The following is a 16491-nucleotide window of genomic DNA, read 5'->3' on the forward strand; positions in this document are numbered from 1 at the left end:
TTCAGGTATTTTCTGGCTGAAATTGAGGGACCTGAGCAAAAATTTGATTCAGAGGCTGAAAAAGGACTGCAGATGCTGTTGGATTCTGACCTCCCTGCACTCAAAGTGGATTTTCTGGAGCTACAAAGGCCCAATTGGCACGTTCTCAATTGCGTTGGAACGTAGACATCCTGGGCTTTCCAGTAATATATAATAGTCCATACTTCTTCTGAGATTTAATGGCCCAAACCGGCGTTCCAAGTCAGCTCAAGAATTCTGGCGTTTAACTCCAAAACTGGCACAAAAGCTGGAGTTAAACGCCCAAACTGGCACAAAAGCCGGCGTTTAACTCCGAGAAAAGTCTCTACACATGGAAGCTTCAATGCTCAACCCAAGCACACATCAAGTGGGCCCGGAAGAAGATTTCTGTATTAATTACTTATTTATGTAAACCCTAGGCTACTAGTTTTCTATAAATAGGACCTTTTGTCATTGTATTTTCATACTGTCGATCTTTGATAAGTCTTATGCTATCTTAGACACTTGATCATACTTGGATAGACCTTTTCATGTTTGGGGGCTGGCCTCACGGCCATGCCTAGACCTTGTTCTTATGTATTTTCAACGGTGGAGTTTCTGCACACCATAGATTAAGGTGTGGAGCTCTGCTGTTCTTCAAGAATTAATACAAAGTACTATTGTTTTTCTATTCAACTCAAGTCTATTTCTTCTCTAGGATATTCATTCGTTCTTCAACTTGATGGATGTGATGATCCGTAACACTCATCATCATTCTCACCTATGAACATGTGCTTGACAACCACCTCTGTTCTACTAGCAATGGCTTGAATGCGTATCTCTTGGGTTTCTAATCTAAGATTGGAACCTTCGTGGTATAGGCTAGAATTATTGGCGGCCATTCCTGAGATCTGGAACGTCTAAACCTTGTCTGTGGTATTCTGAGTAGGATCTGGGAAGGGATGATTGTGACGAGCTTCAAACTCGCAATTGTCGGGCCTGTTAGTTGTGCGGAATTGTGACAAAGTGTGATTCATGTTTAAGAGCTCCAAGTCCTTTGGCGCCATTATTGATGATCACAATTTCGTATACCACTGTTCTTTCGGCCCCAAAATGTCCACCATAACCTGAACTGTGGCAGTGCCATAGGATGTCTCTCATCTCACTTTCTGGCATACACCTTCTAATCATTCTATTTGGGCATCTCTTGAATAAAAAGGGCTCATCCCACAAGAATTTCTTGGCCTCAGTGAGCAACTTCTTCACTTGTTGCCTGGTGAAATCTTGAGGGATCCTCATTCTCACCTTGTAGTTTGCAATATCAGCAAACCAAGGTACCTGTTGGACTTGGAATAGATGCTCATCCAGGAATTTCTCATTTACTGGTTGTGGTGCTTCTTGGTTGATCTCTTATGGTAGCTTTGGAAAATGGTCTGTAATTTGGTTCTCACTTCCTTTCCTATCCCTTACTTCAATGTCAAACTCTTGTAGCAATAGCACCCACCTGATAAGCCTTGGCTTGGCATCCTGTTTAGACATGAGATACTTGAGAGAAGCATGGTCAGTATACACTACTACTTTTGAACCAATCAAGTATTGTCTAAATTTATCAAATGCATATACAGTTGCCAAGAGTTCTTTTTCTGTGGTGGTGTAATTTTTCTGTGCCTCATTTAACACTTTGCTTCCATAGTATATGACATGATGCAACCTATCCTTCTTTTGTCCCAATACAGCACCAATTACAACATCACTTGCATCACACAAGTTCAAAAGAAAGTCCCCATTCTGGGGGTGTGATGATTGGTGCTGTAGTGAGTTTAGTTTTCAAGGTTTCAAAAGCATACTTGCAACTATCATCAAAGATAAAAGGATTGTCAACCACTAGCAAGTTGCTTAGTGGTTTAGCTATCTTTGAGAAATCTTTGATGAATCTCCTATAAAACCCAGCATGCCCAAGAAAACTTCTCACTACTTTCATATTGACTGGTATAAGGATCTTTTCTATGATTTCTATCTTAGCCTTGTCAACTTCTATACCCTTGCTTGAAACCTTATGCCCAAGAATAATACCTTCTGGTACAATGAAATGACATTTTTTCCAATTCAAAACTAAGTTTGTTTCTTGGCATCTTTTCAAGAAAAGGGTTAGATGATGCAAACAAGTGTCAAAAGAGTCACCAAAGACAAAAAAATCATCTATAAAAACCTCTAAGAATTTTTCTACCATATCATAGAATATAGAAAGCATACACCTTTGAAAGGTTGCTGGAGCATTGCATAGCCCAAAGAGCATCTTCTTGTAGGCAAAAACTCCGAAAGGACAAGTGAAGGAAGTCTTTTCTTGGTCCTTGGGATCTACCACTATTTGATTGTATCCAGAGTACCCATCCAAGAAGCAATAGTAAACATGGCCAGCCAATCTTTCTAGCATCTGATCAATGAAGGGGAGGAGGAAGTGATCCTTTTTTGTAGCATCATTCAATCTTCTATAATCAATACAGATTCTCCACCCAGTCACTGTCCTTGTAGTAATGAGCTCATTCCTTTCATTGAATATGACAGTCATGCCTCCCTTCTTTGGTACCATCTAGACTGGACTCACCCAAGAGCTATCAGAGATTGGGTATATGATTCTAGCATTCCATAATTTCATCACCTCCTTTTGAACTACCTCTTTTATGGTTGGATTAAGCCTTGTTTGAGGTTGTACCACTAATATTGAATTCTCCTTTTGCAGGATTTTATGCATGCAAATAGCAGGGCTTATACCCTTGATGTCATCAATTGTCCATCCTAAGGCGGTTTTGTGATTTTTCAACACATCAAGCAGCTTTGCTTCATCATGCATACTCAAAGAGGAGTTAATGATTACTGGAAGGGTTTTCTCTCCACCAAGAAATGCATATTTGAGATGAGGTGGCAGAGGCTTCAGTTCTAACTTGGGTGCTTCCTCTTTCTTTTCTGCAAGTATAATTTCGGTCACTTGCTCCTCTTTGACATCTTCATCTTGAATCTCTTGAACTTATTCTTCTTGAAACTCTTGAGTTTCTCCTTCTTGTTTTCCCTGATGGCTTGTCTCAAGCATTTCCTCCACTAGAGTTTCTATCATCTCCACCCTTTTATGGTTTTCTTTCTCAGGGAGCTATTGCATTGCGTTGAAGACATTAATGATCATTTTATCATTATGTACCCTAAGAACCATTTTACCTTTTTTGACATCTATGATGGCTCTTGCTGTAGATAAGAAGGGTTGCCCCAAGATAATTGAGTTATGCCCCTCCTCTTCCATATCCAGGATCACAAAATCAGCTGGGAAGATGAACTCTCCAATCTTCACCAATAAGTTTTTCACAATTCCATTAGGTATCTTGAGTGATCTGTCAGCCATTTGAAGTGACATTCTGGTGGGTTTAACTTCCTCTATTGCCAGCTTCTTCATCATAGAAAGTGACATCAAATTTATGCTTGCACCGAAGTCACAGAGAGCTCTTTCCAATGTTATGTTGCCTATGGTACATGATATGAGAAAACTCCCTGGGTCCTTGAGTTTTGGTGGAATGCCTCTTTGAATCACAGCGCTGCACTCTTGGGTTAAGATCACAGTTTCTTTTTCTTTCCAGCTCCTTTTTTTGTTGATGAGTTCTTTGAGGAACTTTGCATAAAGTGGCATTGATAAACCACTATTTTATGGTTTATCTTGTACTCAATTGAGTGGTTTTTATCAACTCTTTACCCACTTATTCATACTATTTGCATGTTTTATACTTTCCTTCCTGGTTTTGTGCTATGATTGAAAACATGCTTCTTTGATCTTATATTTGCTTATCATTAATGCTCTCTTATTACCATTAGATGCCTTGATATGTGTGTTAAGTGTTTTCAGAGATTACAGGGCAGGAATGACTTGGAGGATAGAAAGGAAGCATGCAAAAGTGGAAGGAATACAAGAAGTTGGAGAAACTGCTAAGCTGTCCAGCCTGACCTCTTCGCACTCAAACGGCTATAACTTTAGCTACAGAGGTCCAAACGACGCGGTTCCAGTTGCGTTGGAAAGCTAACATTCGGGGCTTCGATTTGATATATAATATGTTACATTTGCTCTGACGCTAAGTGACGCGAATGCGTGATCTACGCGGACGCGTCGCATCTGCAAACTTCAATCCGCGCGGCCGCGTGGACGACGCCTCCGCGTCACTTGTCCGCGACCTGAACGTACCAGAATACGCAGGGGGCGATTTCTGGGCTGTTTTTGACCCAGTTTTCGGTCCGAAAAACACAGATTAGAGGCTATAAAGTGGGGAGAATGCATCCATTCAGGGAGAGCTCGCATTTTTTATTACTTTCCATGATTTAGATTTAGTTTGAGAGGGAAATTCTCTCCTCTCTCTCTTAGGATTAGGATTTAGGACTTCTCTTAGTTTTTAAGAGTGACTCTCGATCCAGGTTTAGTATTTGCTTTAATTTATGTTTCTACGCTACTTTTACTTTAATGCTTTTATTCGTATATATGAATGTTGCCAACTTGACTTATGAACCCTTTCCATGTTATGATTTGAATTAATGATTATTTGAGGTATTTCAGTTATTGATTGCTTTCTCTTTAATTTGTGTTACCATTGCTTTCCATCTAAGGACATTTTTATTCCAACAATTTTACTTTTTCCCTTTTTGGTCTTGGTTAAGAAATCAGTAACTCAACATTATTAAACTCAGCATAATTGATAATCGTTATCTTGCTAATTAAACTGAACTTCAATAATCCCAACTTTTTCTCAGGAAATAAATAGGATTCGAAGGTCAAACTAATTAGTCCCTTGACTTTCCTTTGCTTTAGTAGGGGTTAACTAAGTGGAATTCAGATTCAACTTTCATTATTGTTGAGAGAGATAACTAAGTTGGACTTCCAATTTCTCTTACCTTGCCAGAAGTTTGCTTTACAGTATTTATTTAATTTAATTGCCATCTGCTTTACTGGTCATTTAAATCACTTGCTTCTCACCTTCTAAACCTCGATTACAACCTTTATAGCCAATAATAAGAACATACTTCCTTGCAGTTCCTTGGGAAGACGACCCGAGGTTTGAATACTCGGTTAACAATTTTTAAAGGGGTTTGTTACTTGTGACACCCAAAACGTTTGTACGAAGGGATTTCTGTCGGTTTAGAGACTATATCTACAACACGACTATTTTTATGAACTTCTTTACTGGAAAAAATTCCGACGTCAGGCATCTGTTCTAAGGCCTCAGCAAGTGGAAGGTTAATCTCTAGCTTCTTGAAAATCTCCAAGAATTTAGGGAATTGTTGGTCTTTGAGCTCCTTGTGCAATCTCTGAGGATAAGGTAGTGGAGGGACATATGGCTTCACCTCTTTCCTCTGCTCTTGTGGTTGTGCCTCTGAGAGTTGCTTGCCCTTTGTTGAAGTTTGTGGTTCTTCATCTTTCTTGGAGTCCTTCTTGTCATTCTTGTCAACCCCTGTTTGTTCCTTGCTGGAAACCTTGGTATCATCTCCTAATGTCTTTCTACTCCTTAGTTGTATGGCTTTGCATTCTTTCTTGGGGTTAGGAATGGTGTCACTTGGGAATGTTTTGCTTGGTCTCTCAATAGGCTGCTTAGACAGTTGCCCAATTTGCCTTTCAAGGTTCCTCATAGACGCTTCATAATTCTTGTTGGCCATCTCTTGATTCTTCATGAGTTTCTCCATCATCATCTCCAAATTTGAGATTCTTTGGGATTCTGGATGTGGTTGTGGTTGAGTGTGGAATGTTGATGGTTGGTGAAAGTTGGTAGGGGTGTTTGAAGGGTTATTTTGTGGGTAGTATGTGGATGTTGGGTTATTGTTTTGGGTTTTTTGTATGGATTGTTGTTAGTGGGATGGTGGTTTTGATTGCTTGTGTTGCAAAAATTGTTAGGGTTAGAGTTCCTCTGCCATTGGTTCTGGTTTTTTCCCCATCTCAGGTTGGGGTGGTTCTTCCATGAGGGGTTGTATGTGTCCCCATAGAAGTCGTTTTGGCCAGAATTTGGGTTATGCATGTATTGTACTTGCTCAGGCTGCTGCTCATTATTGCACACCTCATAGCTTTCTTCATGTTGTCCCCAAATAGTTAGGGGTTGGTTGGTTATGCTCACTACAGCTAATTGCAGTCCAGCCATCCTCTTTAACATCATCTCCATCTGTTGTTGAAGTTGTTGGTGCATTAGCTTGTTCTGGGCTAAGATAGCATCCACATCTTCAACCTCACAAACACCTCTCTTTGGGGCTGCTTGTCTCTCCGAGGAGTAGAAATATTGGTTGTTGACCACCATGTCTATGAGATCATGTGCTTCTTGTGAAGTTTTCATCATTTGAAGGGACACTCCTGAAGAGTAGTCCAAAGCCTTTCTTGCTTTCATGGATAGACCCTCATAGAAGTTTTGGAGCTTCACCCATTCACTAAACATGTCTGGAGGGCATCTTCGAATTAATGCCTTATACCTCTCCCAAGCTTCATATAGTGACTCTCCCTCTAGTTGTCTGAACGTTTGCACATCAGTCTTGAGCTTGATGTTTCTTTGAGGGGGGTAGAACTTGTCTAAGAACTTGCTAACCAAATCATCCCAGTTGGTGATGCTCTCTTTTGGAAATATTTCCAACCATTGAGTAGCCTTGTCCCTTAGAGAGAAGGGAAACAGCAGCAGCTTGTAGATGGCTGGATGCACCCCATTGGTCTTGACAGTGTCACATATTCTCAAGAAAACAGAGAGATGTTGATTTAGGTCTTCAGTAACACTTCCTCTATATTGGCAGTTGTTCTGAACCAGAGTAATAAGTTGTGGTTTAAGCTCAAAGTTGTTGGCATTCACATTTGGAGTAAGAATGTTACTCTCACAGTTTCTAGGTCAGAAATGGTGTAGGAGGCTAGCACTCTCCTGGCAGGTTGACCATGGTTGTTGGCAACCTCCTCAGGTGGATTGTGCATGTTTTCTTCCATGACTTGATCCAACTCTTCCTCTGAGTCTTCTTCTCCAATCACCCCTTCCCTCTTGCTTCTCTTCTAAGTCTCAGGAAGGTTCTTTCGGGTTCAGAATCAAAGGCCTCTTCTTTCCCCTGGCATACACAACATAAAACAAATAAAATGGCAAATGAACACTCTATTGCTAGAGTGAATGTTAGAGTTAGTGGACACAATATGTCAAACAGTTAATATGCTTGAAAGAAAACAAAAGAAAAATGCCTAATCTAGACTATCACCCACTTAGTAATTGTCAATCTAAATCAATCCCCGGCAACGGCGCCAAAAATTTGATGTGCGAGAATTTGCACAACAGCAAACCCCTTCGGCAAGTGTGCCGAATCATCAAGTAATAACTTACAAGAGTGAGGTCGATCCCACAGGATTGATGGATTGAGCAACTTTAGTGAGGTGATTTGTTTAGTTAGGCGGATATTGAAAGGTTTTGGTGAAATTAAATGAGCAGAATATGAATCCACAAGGAAAGTAGAACAACACAATATAAGGTACTAGAAATGTAAATGCTGGAAAGTAAAGGACAGAATCTTAAATAACACAAGTACTAGAAGATTAAATGTTGAAAAGTAAATGGCAGAAACTTAAGGTGCAAGAAAATTAAATGAGCTGAAGCTTAAATGAGAAGAAATAAAAAGGCAAGAATGTAAATAGCAATGGAAAGTAAATTGCATGAAAGTAAATCTCAATTCCTTCCGAGGCTCACATAGAAATTCATGGATCTAAAACCCCCTTCCGAAGTGAATTGATCAAAATGAAAATAGAAGTTATCTCTTAGCTACAACAAGCAGATTGAGAAGAAGAAGAATTTCATTCAGTCATGTGAATTACAATATAGCTCCTCCCCCTAATGATGGGGGATTTAGTTCATCATTTCTTAGCAAAATCAAAAGGAAAGAAAAAGTACATGAAAGTAAAATAAAGTACAAAGAAAATGATTCAGGGTTTCCTAATTAGGGTCCCTGCTTCACAGCCTCCTTTCTAACTTCAAAATCTATCCTATTTATACACTTTCCAAATCAATCTTCAAGTATTTGGATGTGGGCTTTGGCCTTAGTTGAAGCAAGTTAGGAGTGACTCTTAGTGACGTTGGCATGGACGTTAGTTCACTAACGTTCACTAGCTTGCATGGGTGCCATTGAAATGAGATCAGCATGGGCGTTGGTCACCAACATTAGTGCACTAACGGTGGCCAACGTTGCCTTTGAAATGCTCTAGGAACGTTGTCACTGGCGTTAGTTTACCAACGTTGCTACCAGCGTTCTCTTAGTCACGCGTATGCGTCGCCCATGCGTACGCGTCGTTAACCAATTTTCCATGCATTTCTCTTGAAATTATCGAAGATGTTGGTGTGCCAACATTAGATAACATTTGCACACTAATGTTGGCACCCTATTTTGATAGTAACGTTGGTGAGCCAACTTTGGCCACCAACGTTGCTTCTTATGCTTGGCACGTTAGTAGGCAACGTTGATAGGCAACGCTGGTGAGCCAACTTTGGGCCACCAACGTTGCTTCCCCTTCCTAGTGCCAACGTTGCTCGGCAACGTTGGTGAGCCAACTTTGGCCACCAATGTTGCCTTCTCTTCCTCTACCAACGTTGATGGGCAACGTGGGTGAGCCAATTTTGGCCACCGATGTTGCCTCCTCCTTCTTTGTAACATTTTTGGGCAAAGTTGGTGCGCCAACTTTGGCCACCAACGTTGCTTCCTTTGCTTCTTCTTTGCCCATCTTTTACTTCTCCTTACCTATCATCAACCAAACAAATGCATCAAAGCCTTGTCATAATCACAAGATATTGCATCATTCATAGCAACAAGTAATTCTTGAATTAATCTCATGAAAATGCTCAAAAATAACAATGTTTGGTTGAATCAAGACAAGCATACATTTCTCATCGAAATGCTTACTTATTGCCTAATTAAGTGCATGAAACCAAGTAAAAAGTAATGAAAAAGGCTTGTGAAACTAGCCTAAGATGCCTAGGCATCAGCGGTGAACGCCCATCATGCATCCCTTCACTGGTGTTTAATGCTAGTTCCTTTACCAAGTTGGGTGTTGAACGCCCAGGAGGGACCTCCTTCTTGGCGTTCAACGCCAGATTTTCTGCTAGTTTGGGCGTTGAACGCCCAGTGAGGACTTCCTCACTGGCGTTTAGTGGCAGCTTTGTTGCCAGGTTGGGCGTTGAACGCCCAGGGAGGACTTCCTCACTGGTGTTCAATGCCATCCCAGTCTCTCCAGATTCGGCCTCAACCTCTATGGTGATGGCCTTGCACTCTTTTCTTGGGTTTACTTCAATGTTACTAGGAAGAGTGTCAGGAGGAGTCTCAGGGATTCTCTTGCTCATTTGACCAATTTGTACCTCTAAATTTCTGATGGAGGACCTTTTTTCAGTTATGAAATTATAAGTGGTCTTAGAGAGGCTGGAGACTAGAATGACTAAGTCAGAAAGGCTCTGCTTAGGAGTTTTCCTATTCCCTTGAGAAGATGGAAATGGTGGTCTATTGTTGAACCTGTTTTGGTTTCTTCCACCTTGATTAGTGTTGAAGTCTTACTGAGGCTTCTGTTGATCCTTCCATGAAAGGTTAGGATGATTCTTCCATGAGGGATTGTAGGTGTTTCCATAGGGTTCTCCCATGTAATTCACCTCCTCCATGGTGGGTTGATCAGGATCATAAGCTTCTACTTCAGAAGAAGCTTCTTGAGTGCTGCCAGCTGCATCTTGTATTCCAGTCAAATACTGAGAGATCATATTGACCTATTGGGTCAAGATCTTGTTCTGAGCCAATATGGCATTCAGAATGTCAACTTCAAGAACTCCTTTCTTCTGAGGTGCCCCATTATTCACAGGATTTCTCTCAGAGGTGTACATAAATTGGTTGTTTGCAATAATATCAATGAGTTCTCTTGCTTCTGTAGGTGTTTTCTTTATATGGAGTGATCCACCTACAGAGTTGTCCAATGATATTTTGGACATCTCAGAAAGACCATCATAGAAGACACCTAGGATAGACCATTTTGAGAGCATGTCAGGAAGATATCTCATAATTAGTTTCTTGTATCTTTTTCAAGCGTCATAGAGGGATTCACCTTCTCTTTGTCTAAAGGATTGAACTTCCACTCTGATTTTGCTCATCATTTGAGGAGGAAAGAATTTGACCAAGAAAGTATTGACCAGCTTCTCCTAAGAGTCTAGGCTCTCTTTAGGTTGAGAATCCAACCATATCCTAGCTCTGTCTCTAATAGCAAAGGAAAAGAGTATAAGTTTGTAGACCTCAGGATCTACTCCGTTGGTGTTAACAGTGTAACAGATTTGCAAGAATTCAGCTAGGAACTGATGTGGATCTTCCAGTGAAAGTCCATAGAACTTGCAATTATGTTGTACAAGAGAAACTAACTGAGGCTTAAGCTCAAAGTTATTTACTCTAATGGCAGGTATAGAGATACTTCTGCCATATAAATTAGAGGTTGGTATGGTGTAGTCACCAAGTACCTTTCTTGCATCTCCTCCATTATTAGCATTGGCTGCCATGTCTTCAGCTTCTTGTTCGAAATTTTTTGAGAGGTTTCTTCCGGAGTGTTGTACTTTAGCTTGTTGTAAACACCTCCCTAGAGTCCTTTCAGGTTCAAGATAAGGATTTAAGAGAGGTTCTTTATCTCTGTTCCTGGTCATAAATAAGAAAACGAAAACAAGAAAGAAAGAAAGGAAGCTTCTATGTCTGATTTGAGTATAGAGGACTTCCAGTGAGATGTGAAGAAGAAGAATGAATGAAGAATGAAGATAGAAGAAGGAGAAGAAGAATACGAATAAAGAGATGAGAAGAATTCAAAAATTAGAAGAAAAAAAGAGAACAAGAATTAACATATTTTTGTTTTTTTATTTATTTATTTAATTCAAAAATAAAAGGTTAATTAACTAAAAAGATTTGAAAATTAAGTTATGAATTTTGAAAAAGAAGATAGAGAAATAGAGAAGATATTTTCAAAAAAATTAGAAGAGAGAAGAATTATTAGTTAGGAAGTTTTGAAAAAGAAGAAAGAGAAAACAAGTAACTAATTAAGAAAGATTTGAAATTAAGATAAGATAGAAGATTAGAAAAGATTTGAATTTTAAAATTTGAAATCAGAAAAAGATAAGATAGAAATTGAAAAGATTTTTAAAACATTTGATACTAAATTTTGAAACTAGAAAAGATAAGATAAGAATTTAAAAAGATTTGAAAAAGATAAGATTTGAAATTGATTTTTGAAAAAGATTTGAAAAAGATAAGATTTGAAATTTGGTTTTTGAAAAAGATTTGATTTTGAAATTTGAAATTGGATAAGATAAGAATTTTGAATTTTAAAGAAAGATAGTAATTTGAAAAAGATATGGTTTTTGAAAAGATTTGATTTTGAAAAGATTTGAATTTGAAATTTAAAACTCAAGATAAGATAAGATAATGAAGAAAGAGAAAAACAACTAAATTTGAATTTGAATTTCAAAAATTGAAGTAAAAAGATAGAAAAGATATTATTTTTTTATTTTTGATTTTTGAATTTAATGAAGAAAGAGAAAAATAACTAAGTGACACCAAACTTAAAATTTTTAGATCTAAGAACACCTAGTGTGTGAAAATTGCAAAAAAAAAATACAAAGAGACACCAAACTTAAAAATTTTAAGATCAAAACAAGAAAAAAACAAGAACACTTTGAAGATCAGGAAGAACACCAAGAACAAAACTCAAAGAATTCAATGAAAACAAGAACATACAAAGGACACCAAACTTAAAAATTTTAAAAACTAAAGACACAAATTTTGAAAATTTTATAAGAAAAGACACAAGAGGACACAAAACTTAAAGATTGACACAAGATTCAAACAAAAGACACTATTTTTGAAATCTTTTTAGAAAAAGACTCAATAAATTGGAAAATTCAACAAGAGCACAAACAAAAGACTCAAACCAAAAACATAGATTAACTAAAGAAGAAAAAAGGTTTTTGAAAATTTTTTTGATTTTTTCGGAAAAGAAGAAGAAAATAAAAGACTCAGATAAAATAAAACTAAACCTGTAAAGAAAAGGAAATTACCTAATCTAAGCAACAAGATAATCCGTTAGTTGTCCAAACTCGAACAATCTCCGGCAACAGCGCCAAAAACTTGGTAGCGCGGAATTACACTTGCACTATTGAACCAGCAAGTGCATTGGGTCGTCCAAGTAATACCTGAGTGAGTAAGGGTCGATCCCACGAGGAATGTGATTTGAAGCAAGCTATGGTTATCTTGTATATCTTTGTCAGGTGGATAGAAGAGTTGTTTGTTTGTTTAATTTGCATAAAAGGAAAATAAATAAAACGTTACTCAGTTGATGGTGAATGTAATGATATAAAGATGGTTAAGGCTTGGAGATGCTTTGTTCTTCTGGATTAATCCAGTCTTACTGTCTTCTTCAACTTGTGAATGATTTCTTCTATGGCAGGCTGTATGTGATCGACGCCCTTCTTAAGAGATCGCCAATGCTCCTCCAGATCTGAACCGCAGGGTTAGTGCGGATCCAGTCTGATTGAAGGTGAAGCTCCTGCAGTTCATTCCCCTTAGTGATCCTACTCAAAACGCCACAGACAAGGTCAAATCTTTCGGATCATAGAATGCTGCGCCTTTGGTTCTAGGAAGACTCTAATCTGCCCATATCTCAGCTGAACTGGTGTCTCGAAAAGTCCCCAACGAAGTCGTGGATTAGCCGTCAAAGAGATGTATGATCAACCTGGTGGTTAATCATTGTCCGATAAAAGACTCACTATGAACCCCTGTAGAATGAGATAACCTTGTGTCGGTTCAACGCATTCTTAATGATGAAGAACGGATATACATCTTAGAATAGAGAATCAAACACGTATTGAGATAGAACAGTAATACTTTATTAATCCATTAAACTCAGCAGAGCTCCTCCCCTCAACCTAGGAGGTTTAGAAACTCATACTGATAGAAAATACAATAATAAACAAAATATGATAGGTCCTCTCCTTGAGTCTGTAAAAGTTCTCAAATAAATACTAAGCTAATGACTAAGGATTACATAGGAAGGGTAAAATAGTGCTAAAATCCACTTCTGGGTCCCACTTGATTAGTGTTTGGACTGAGCTTGATTGAGATCCACGTGCTAGGAGGCCTCTAGGGCATTAAACACTAGCTATGGGTCCTTTATGGGCGTTGGACGCTGGTCTCTTCTCCTTTGGGCGTTGGACGCCAGAATAGGGCAGGAGGCTGGCATTGAACGCTAGTTTTGGGCCTTTAATTCCGAAGAAAACTATAAACTATTATATATTTCTGGAAAGTCCTGGGTGTTAGATTTTATAGCCATTGAGAATGCTCCATTTGGACTTCTGTAACTCCAGAAAAGCTCTTTCGAGTGCAAGGAGGTCAGATCCGGACAGCATTTGTAGTGCTTTCTCTGTTTTTGAATCAGACTTTTGCTCCAGCTCCTCAATTTCAGCTAGAAAATATCTGAAATTGCATAAAAGCACACAAACTCAAAGTAGAATCCAAAAATGTGAATTTTACACTAAAACCTATGAAAACTTAATAAAACTTAAGCAAAACATACTAAAAACTATATAAAAATGATACAAAAAAGCGTATAAAATATCCGCTCAGCACTTCCACTCCCATTCTCAACCATTCTCTCTCCACCACTATCGTTCCCTCCCTCTTTTTCAATTTCCAAGACACGATGGCTCCCTCGTCATCGAGACAGGATTCCCTACTTCCCTCATCGATCTCTTCATCAAGAATCGAAGCTACTACACAAGACCTAAGTCAAAGAGACCTCTTCTACCTGGTATGTACGATCCTCCACTGCCACCGCCCTCCATGCCGGTTCTATCTCCTACGATAAGACATTAAGTTCAGGCAATTTATCGGTGGTTCGGGCCCACGCTCTGAGTTTGACACCACTTGTGACTGTGAATGACAGTGAGATGACGGCGGGATATCGAACTTGGAAGAGGTAAATCGGGTTGGCGAATGCAGGTGCGGGTTGTATTCAAAATTTGTTCTTGCATGAAGTTGAAGGTGTTGTTCAAGGTTGCAGTAGAGGAGCAATCAGTTTTTTTCATTTTGACCATCTCTGTGAGGATGTCAACAAGCGGGTGAGTTTGAGGGAGAGGGAGAAAAAGATGGTGGTGGAGAGAAAGAGATGTTGAGGATGGGTTTTAGATGGGTGAGGAGGGATCTTGAGATTTGAATTGAAGGGAGTGAAGTTGTAGTGGTGCTGTCAAGTGACGTTATTGTCCTTGAAGATGAGGTGAAATTAGAGTTTGAGATTTATTAGGTTAGAATAGAAGGGCAATTTAAAGATTTTTTTTATAGATTTTTAGAGTTTGGATAGATTTGTCTGTGAAATTTTACCTTTTATAGTTACAAGTAAGTTTTAGTTCTTTTATGATTAGATTGGTCAGTATTATAATCTTTTATGGTTAGTTTTAATACTTTATTTGGAGAAATATATTCATTTAAAAGAGTTGGAATGAAACTTCTTACAAATTTAAAATTAAGTGTGTACACCAAAACATACAAAGTTACTAAGTAGACAATTGTTTTTTCTATTAGGTTTTTAAGTAGGGGTGGCAACACTACTAGAATTCGTAGGTACTCACCCCGGTCTTACCCGCTCGGCGAGTAATTACCCACCCCCGCATCGGGGCGGATTCTTGGGTGCAGCGGAGGCGGGATTGAATTTAGGTTAAACTTGTCCCTATATGCATGTAACGAAGGTTATATAAATTTTAAAATTTAAAATTTTTTATTGGATTTTAATAATTATAGGGGCGGATGGGGTTGGGGTAGGTACTCGCAAGGGTTTAGGGTTTAGGGCAAAAACCCTAATAGAAACGAGGCGAATTCGATGCGGGTTATTGTAAGGTGGGGTGGGGTCGGATAGGCAAAAACCCTCCCCTACCCATCCTATTGCCACCCCTATTTTTAAGTTAAATAATTATTTAACTTATTTTCAACAGTGATGCTATACATATAAGTATTTTTGTAACTAAATTCAACAAAGTTGACATAAGTCTAACAAAAAAAAATGTATGTACATCCGTTACCGCTTCTTTTTCTCTGCGCTCTTTTAGTACAGAAATTTTTGTTGGAGAGTACATAAATTTTTATCCACAACACAAAAATTTTTTCACATATCATAAATTTTTGTTGAGAATATATTTTATTGGTTGGCTGAGTCAATTGTAGTTCTCTAAAAATTTTTGTGTTGTGCATAAAAAAATTAAGAGTAATTATCTAAATTCGACCCCAAAAATTTTAAAAATAAATATTTTAATCCTTAAAAAAAATTAATACACAAAGACGTCTCCAAGGTTTTATTCTAACAAACATAACAATCCCTTGTCTATTTTTCAACGTAAACAAATATTTTCTTCTATATGTATTTTTTTCTTTCTTTTTTTTTCTTCTTCCTCTCTTGGAATTTTTTTTTTCTTTCTTTTAAAGATAAAAAAACAAAAAAAAAAAATTAAAAAAATAAATAAATAAAATTAAAAAAATATATATATAGTCACTCAATAATAATAATAATAATAATAATAATAATAATAATAATAATAATAATAATAATGTTGTTCAATAAAATTATTAAAGATTATTCTACAAGAAACTCAAGGTTAAAATTATTTGACATTTTTGTATTTAATATAACTTAACTTGGTGTGATAGTTAGAAATTAAATATAATCAAAGTTATTCTTCATTTTTCAATAGAATTTTAATTTGATCACTACATTATCAATTAACTCAAAAAGCTAACTGAATTTTTACTTTATAATTAGACTAACTTAATATACACATCCATGTAGCACATACATATTATTTTTTATTTATAATGTGTACAAAAACTATGTTAACAAAAAAAAGTGTATCAAATTTGCATTCTCTGTTAGTGAGTTACGCCGAAAATGAATGAAAAATTGTTATGTCAGATAGAGAAAAACGTTGGAAATTAATCTGTGTATTAATTTTTTTTGGAGAACTAAAATGTTCATTTTTAAAATTTTTTGGGACTGATTTGGGTAATTACTCTGCCAAAAGTTGACTGAGGACTGATTTGTCTGTCAGAGTAAGATCTCGCGGATGTTTTGTATATTAATTTTTCTTGGGGACTGATTTGGATAATTACTCAAAAATTAAAAAATTGTGCCGTGCATAAAATTTTTTTTTGTGGTGCACAAAAATTCTATTGTATATATTTTGTTAGTTATGCGTCAATATTTTTTAAAATTTGTACTATAAATCAATATTTTTGTATTCTAATTTTCTAAACATATATATATATATAAGAGAAGAAAAAGATGAAGAAGATGACAAAATGATGATGATAATTAAAAAAGATGAAAAGAAAAAAAAATAAAAAAAAAATAGGCGAAAAAAAAAATATAGAAAGAAAAAGAAAAAGCAAGCAGAAAAAGCCAAAAGCTCTTAAAACCAAGAGGCAAGA

General features: G+C 37.3%; 1 protein-coding gene across 1 annotated transcript; it reads right to left on the reverse strand.

Annotated features, from left to right (window-relative positions):
• Positions 3143-6970, reverse strand: LOC107640823. The gene is made up of 4 exons (XM_016344323.1): positions 6863-6970; positions 6042-6791; positions 5200-5685; positions 3143-3433 (listed from the first exon to the last, which is right to left on the reverse strand). The coding sequence occupies exons 1-4, from the start codon at positions 6968-6970 to the stop codon at positions 3143-3145; spliced, it is 1635 nt and encodes a 544-aa protein (XP_016199809.1).

The sequence above is a fragment of the Arachis ipaensis genome, chromosome B05, assembly GCF_000816755.2.
Source record: "Arachis ipaensis cultivar K30076 chromosome B05, Araip1.1, whole genome shotgun sequence".
Lineage (NCBI taxonomy): Eukaryota > Viridiplantae > Streptophyta > Magnoliopsida > Fabales > Fabaceae > Arachis > Arachis ipaensis.

Bases quoted from the DNA above. Each gene is read 5' to 3' on its own strand.
- LOC107640823 (XM_016344323.1), bottom strand. From the start codon at position 6,970: ATGGAAGAAAACATGCACAATCCACCTGAGGAGGTTGCCAACAACCAT. The intron at 5,686-6,041 runs GTACAATACATG...AAACTCATGAAG, and splicing joins ATGAGCAGCAGCCTGAGCAA to AATCAAGAGATGGCCAACAA. The intron at 3,434-5,199 runs GTTCATAAAAAT...TCTATGATGAAG, and splicing joins GAATTTTTTCCAGTAAAGAA to AAGCTGGCAATAGAGGAAGT.